The sequence below is a fragment of the Gossypium hirsutum genome, chromosome A13 (genome assembly GCF_007990345.1).
Source record: "Gossypium hirsutum isolate 1008001.06 chromosome A13, Gossypium_hirsutum_v2.1, whole genome shotgun sequence".
Classification (NCBI taxonomy): Eukaryota; Viridiplantae; Streptophyta; class Magnoliopsida; order Malvales; family Malvaceae; genus Gossypium; species Gossypium hirsutum.
Genome location: NC_053436.1, coordinates 80469074 through 80475207, shown reverse-complemented (window position 1 = coordinate 80475207; position 6134 = coordinate 80469074). Strand labels below are relative to the sequence as shown.

Below are 6134 nucleotides of genomic sequence, written 5' to 3'. Positions count from 1 at the left end.
CCACATATAAAGAAACTTATAATCGGTTAATTTAATAAAAGCTTTTAATATATATATATGTATATCTTTTTAGCCTACAACAGAAGCTCTCGAAATTTATCTAAAATGGGCATTTAAAAGAGTTCACAATTAAATCAAATGAAATCAAGTAATTTGTTTATCTAATTTAATGTCAAATCCAACCGCATGCAGGTGTAATAATACTGTAATGATAAAGTAAAGTAATATTTAATATAGTTAGGCAAATATTAATACATGGAGATGGGAGATTAGTTTCCCAAGTCATGCTAGGGCTGTCATGTCATGTGACTTGAATGACGTATTCAAAGCTTCATTAGCAGCTAATATCCCAGCCCCAGCCCCAGCCCCAGCCCCAGCCCCAGCCATTTCACAATTCAAAGCAGCAATTACAATGTAATCATAGATTACAAAATTTCCAATTCTACTACTGCTACTACCAAACACGGTATTTGGAACCGTTATAACTTCTAAGGTTCTGTCAAGTTGTGGTTAGTTATGATCCGTATCCCTTCTACAATTCAAAGCATTAATTATTCACAAACAAATCCTCGAAGAAGGGATCCAAAATTGCTTCCTTAGCGGAATCATATTTGTCCAGACGCTTTTTCAAAGACCGCATGTCCCTCTCATTCTTTGAACAACGTACCTGTATCCCCATTTTTGTCAAATAAGCACACCACACAGTATTTCAAGCCTTGATAGACAATTATTTCCCTTAATCAACCAACGTAAAAAGGCAAAACATCCGCAACATTTTTCAAACTTCCAAGTGAACATGCTTCATTCAATTATTGGATGAATATCACTTACATATGTTTTCTTCAGCAGCAGTATATCCACCAAATATACCAACCATAACACATTTGTTCTGGGGAAACTGTACAACAAAAAAAAAATCAATTATGTATTATTATACTGCATACATACCAATTTCAAAATGTAACAGTGTGAAAATATATGGCTTAATGAAAGAGAACTAAAATCTTCAAGACAAATCAAATGCCCTTCTGGGGTATGCATACGCAGCTTTATGGATCTCAGTCATCCCTATAGATTTTACTAGAACACTCATACCAGCGAAACTTGATAGGTTTTACAAAACAGACCAGGATCTAAGCAAATTTTCCAGTGTTGCTGTTGGATCCAGTTCATTCATAATGGGGTTCACTTCATTCAGTTAAAATAGTGTGGGGCAATTGCACAGTTTAAGTGCTTGAATTGATGAAACAGAAAAAGTGGCCTATGCTCAGATGTTATAAGATCAGAAAAATACCTTCCTTCCCAATGATCTTCTGTAACCTCCTTCATTTTTCTATATGTTTCTGACTGTATTTCATAATTCATTAGTGCAACAATTTTGCTAGATTAGATGTGAAAGCATATTGTATGTAATTATGAATGCAGCTTGTTCCTGTTTCTTACTTGTTTATCTCCTTTTGGACCTTTGAAAAGATAAGGATCCTGTGAAAGATCCAAAAAGAGTATGTTTTCTCCTGTACACCAATGCCATTGCAAAATGTTTATCTCATAAAACCTCTGATGTAGCAAAATTAAAAGAAAAATAAATAAATAAAAGCAGAAGAAACTTTCACCAGTGTTTATTCTCGATAGTGTAAAATCAATTATTGACACCGATAACCCATATGTCCTAAAGGATATTTGCTTGCCCTCAAGAATAAACTTCACAGTGACAGAACCATTTCGGCTCAAAAGTAAGTTTCCCCTATAAAAATGAAAAAAAAAATCATTGGTCAGCAGTCAGAATCTAGATACAAGTTACCATAAAAGATAGGACAGCAAACGGACCAGTGCAAGTCACGGTGTTCAAACTCATATGCAGCTTCAGCCACAGCTAGGGCAGCTGTAACCTGCAATGCAATTGATAAGTTCACTGAGAGCTGCTAATAACAGATTAAATAACCAGTGAACTGAACTCATCTTTTTCTCTAGAAAATTACTTATCAAATTTGTTTGAATAATTTTATATCACCAGAAGAGTTGTTTGATTTACCTGAACCAATAAACTTCGTGTTTCATCAAAATTCTCAAGTACAAAGCTTTCAAGATCTTTACCACCATGTTGTAGAACAAAGACGAGATAGCGCTGAATGCAAGTTCATCAGGTACAACAAAAGAGTATTGGTACACAATAAATATTTGTACTTTGGTCATAATTTTGGGAGTTCCCTATACGTGCAGTATTCATAAAGTATTTATTTACAACTTTCTTAAGCATACATATCATCAGGAAAAGAAAATACCTGCTTCTCCGGGAACTCCTTGGGATGATCATTTTCTGAGCCATTCTTTTCATCCCATTTTTCCCAGGCTCTAATCAATGCCGCATCATAAGAACCTTGGCAAACCTTTAAACTATCAAAGAAAGAGATCAATAAGAGATAATCTGAACAATAAGTCATCAAATAGGAACCTAAATGCAGGCCAGACTAGAAAAGATGCAATTGCAAAATTGAAAGCGCACAACCAGTTATGCATTATTAGGCATATTTCTTGAACTATGGATTTCTCTTGACCATGACCTAAGAAGCTAACTAAGAAAAAAAACTGTTTCTGTTGAAATGTTTGCTTATGGTTTCAAAAGGAAGGTTACAAAGAATGATATAGAAAAATGTGTTGCGGAAGACATACTCAATTGTTTCTATGAAGGTCGTGCAAGCATTACTATCATTCTTCTCAAATTCTCGTAAACTGTTAAGAACTTGTGAGAGCACAGCCTCCTCAAGCAATTCTTCCGATTTCTGAAGACAGGAGAAGAATATGGGTTATTATAAGACAAGCAAATCATGGATTCATCCAAAAAAATCAAATACATCCTCATTTGAAAAAATAATTTAACCTGCAAACAACTTTTAGAAAAATTAATTTAGAATAAATACCTTTTGCAGTTCTCCATTTACTGGAAAATCCCCATCAAATGGAACTATTTTGCAAACGGTATTGCCTGCCCTGAAGGCTTCTCCATAAGTACCTTCACCAATTTTGGCAATACTTTCTGGAGCACTGAGTCAAGAAGGTTTCACCATAATCAACCCAAGCAGTATACATGATCAACTAAATTTAGTGAGACCCATTAACCTAGAAATATGCATTTCTAATTTCTGAAAATGAGACAGCACATTGCATGACAACACAACAGAGTCAAAACTCAATAGCAGATAAAGAAGGACGCTTCTGCACTGTGGTAACCTTACCAATGCAATGAGGTTCACCCTCCCTTGCATGCTAAACCTCTAAAATAAATTATGTGCAATTTTCTTCAAGAGGAAAAGGAAAACAATTAATTAGAGAGAGACTAACCAATACTTAGAGAAAAGATCAAGGAACTTCATTGGTTTTGGCTGTTCACAAATTCCCAGCAAAGCAGTAAATGGATCAATACGATCAAGATGTGATGATGTTGATTTAGACGCCAAGGAAAGCTTCTTAATGGCAGCATTTATATCTTCACAACCTTGGTCAGCACCAATCAAGGATACTGGACTGAACTTTTCGGGAGTTTTTACACTTGATAAATCCAAACCACTAGTATATATGGGATCCATTGGAGCAGCAGGAGTTTCTAATATTTTGGACAAGGTGGTAGAAGGCCCGCAACTGAAGTTTATCTTCTTTGAAAAGAGCCACTTCTCTAATCTGGTTGAAACAAGTGGTATAGGATCAGTGACAGTTTGATTGCCTGTTGCCCATGTCCCAAAGTGTTTTGGTGATGGGCTTTCCTCCAATAACTCAAAGGCATCAACCTCTTGAAAATATGCTCTCTCCTTATCGAAGCTTGATTGTTCTGCAGCCTTGCCCTGTAAACAAACAGAGAAATTAATTTGTAATGACAAAGTATCCAATGCACCTTTCTCAAGACACTAGATAGGTTTTGGACATTAGGAGTAGCGCAGCAACAGAAGAAATAAAGGAAACTAAGTTGAGACTTGAGAATGTGAAGATGGGAACACTATGCATAAATGGGAGGAGAGAAAGAAAATGGGAAATAGGAAATAGAAGGTGTGTCAGACATACTTTAGGAACAGGCGGTTTCCCCCTTCTCCTGGGCTGCTTTTGTTGTGGTTGATTCGCCAAGCAAGGAGCAACAGCAATGCTTATCCTCCCTCTGAATGAAGCAGAAATTTGAGTTATAATAAAACTCACCACCTAAAAAGCATTGAAAACGTATTTGAAGGTTTTTGAGCAGACAACGAAACAAAATAAATGGGGGGAAAAAAGGAAACCCTGAACATCAAATAACCAGCATAAGCAGGCAAACATTAAATTGTAGTCAGGGAAGCGTCAAACTTGGATAGTGTGAGAATAATTTATCCTATTCTATGGTAAGGCACAAGTAGCATAGTTTTTTTTTCCTCGTGTAGCTGTTGAGCATAATAATGGTTCTTTGAATTTGCAGGTAAATTTGAAGATGAAAGAGAAAGGAAGCATAAAATTTTGTCTTTAAAGAAAATGGAATTAAAATAAGGCAAAATTAGGATAATACCCAATAAATGCTGGTTAAAAAAGAGAAAAGGGAAAGAAGGAACCTGATGGAAAGTGAGCGATTCCAACTGACCCGCTTGTTGTTAGCAGCAGCGAAACTGAGGCGATTGCTGTTAGTGGGTTGCAGAAGCAGGGGGTGGTCTGAGTCAGAGGGGGTGGGGTGAGATGTTCGTCTTCTTCTCTGATAAACGGGTTGGATTAAGGGTGCGTTTGTGGATGGTTGATCCGATGCTCCTATGATCTCTGACCAAAGATCGACCTCTCCGCCCGATCTTGCTTTTGCTTTGCCATCCATTATTAAATCTTACTTAGCCCCTGATTGATATATAGACAGACGGAGATTTACGTAAAAGAGAGAGAAAACAGTGTGATTTGAATATGCAGGGAGGCGGGAAGGGATCATGGATTGGTTGTGCTGTGCTTTGCTGTGCTGTGGGAGACGAGCTTTGGTCCAATTACCACTTCATCCATATGCCCACTCTTTCATTCAGCCCAACGACTAAATGGCCCAATCTCTATCATCATTCATCACAACAATAAAAAAAAAACCATTACGCAAAAATTGGTTATTCTTCTAATTTCTTATTCCTTCTTCAAAAGTGTTTCAAATAAATATATTTGAAAATTTTAGTTTAAGATTTAAATATTTAGTATTGCTGTCAAAAGGTGAATTTAAGAAATAAAATGTTCATTTTAAATATTATATTGTAAAATAAAAAAAATATGTATTTAATGTGGTTAAAGTTCATTACTTATATGATATTTTAATAAAAATATAAAAAATATATTATTAATATTTTGATTTATAAAATATAAATTTTCAAAATCGAGTCGATTTGTGGTATTTATAACAATAAACTTTTACTGAAAAGTGCATATCCTTTGTGCATGACAGATTCAAGTCAACCCTAGATTTCAACCGAACAACCTTCTTCGCTATCATCACTTCTTCGCTATCATCGTACCACAAATAGCGTTGAGTGCGGACTCAAGCAATACGAACCAAACACAGAATAAGAAACAATATTATTACTTTCAGTTAGAAAGTAATTCTCTCAATAGAAACCGATAAAGATTGTAATTTCTAGAAAATAGAATTTATTTTAAGTAAATAAAGTACCACTATTTTATGGTAGAACAACATTAACTCAATAATCAAGAAGCTTGTGTATTAGGTTCGATGCTATCTATATATAAAGAGAGATAAAAGAATCCTGGTTGTACAAGGCTTAGACAAATGATATTATTTTAATGAAAAATGCTTCCTACTCTAAGTATAGTAGGGTGGGTGGCACACCTAAATAATAATACTAGGGTTGTCACCACTTTCATTTAATATTAGTAGTTTTTAGCCTCTTATGTATTGAATCCAATTATATGTGTTTTTTTAACTTTTAATCCAATATTTTATAATTTAAATTAACCCATGCTTGTTTTTTTTTTATTTCTAAAAATATATATTATTTATTCAATTAATTAAATTAACTAAATTAATTTTCAATTAAATAATTTTCTTAATCCAATTCTAATTCTGTTAAAGTCATGAGTACCATAAAAAAATTATGAGGAAATATATTTAATTTTCTTATTTAATGGATTCATAATGACTAACT

General features: G+C 34.5%; 1 protein-coding gene across 1 annotated transcript; it reads right to left on the bottom strand.

Annotated features, from left to right (window-relative positions):
* Positions 1 to 209: 209 nt before the first annotated feature.
* On the bottom strand, positions 210 to 4969 carry LOC107893736 (serine/threonine-protein kinase haspin homolog). Its single transcript, XM_016818806.2, has 13 exons — positions 4566 to 4969; positions 4054 to 4144; positions 3340 to 3836; positions 2919 to 3042; positions 2671 to 2780; positions 2283 to 2394; positions 2033 to 2125; positions 1828 to 1889; positions 1614 to 1744; positions 1444 to 1514; positions 1295 to 1347; positions 832 to 898; positions 210 to 667 (listed from the first exon to the last, which is right to left on the bottom strand). Exons 1-13 carry the CDS (start codon positions 4814 to 4816, stop codon positions 548 to 550), a joined length of 1782 nt encoding a protein of 593 aa, XP_016674295.1. The 5' UTR covers positions 4817 to 4969; the 3' UTR covers positions 210 to 547.
* Positions 4970 to 6134: the final 1165 nt, after the last annotated feature.

Coding starts and splice junctions, on each gene's coding strand:
- LOC107893736 (XM_016818806.2), bottom strand. CDS start 4,816: ATGGATGGCAAAGCAAAAGCAAGATCGGGCGGAGAGGTCGATCTTTGG. Junction 2,395..2,670: donor ACCTTCATAGAAACAATTGA/GTATGTCTTCCG, acceptor TTTCTTTGATAG/TTTAAAGGTTTGCCAAGGTT. Junction 899..1,294: donor GAAGATCATTGGGAAGGAAG/GTATTTTTCTGA, acceptor TTTGTTGTACAG/TTTCCCCAGAACAAATGTGT.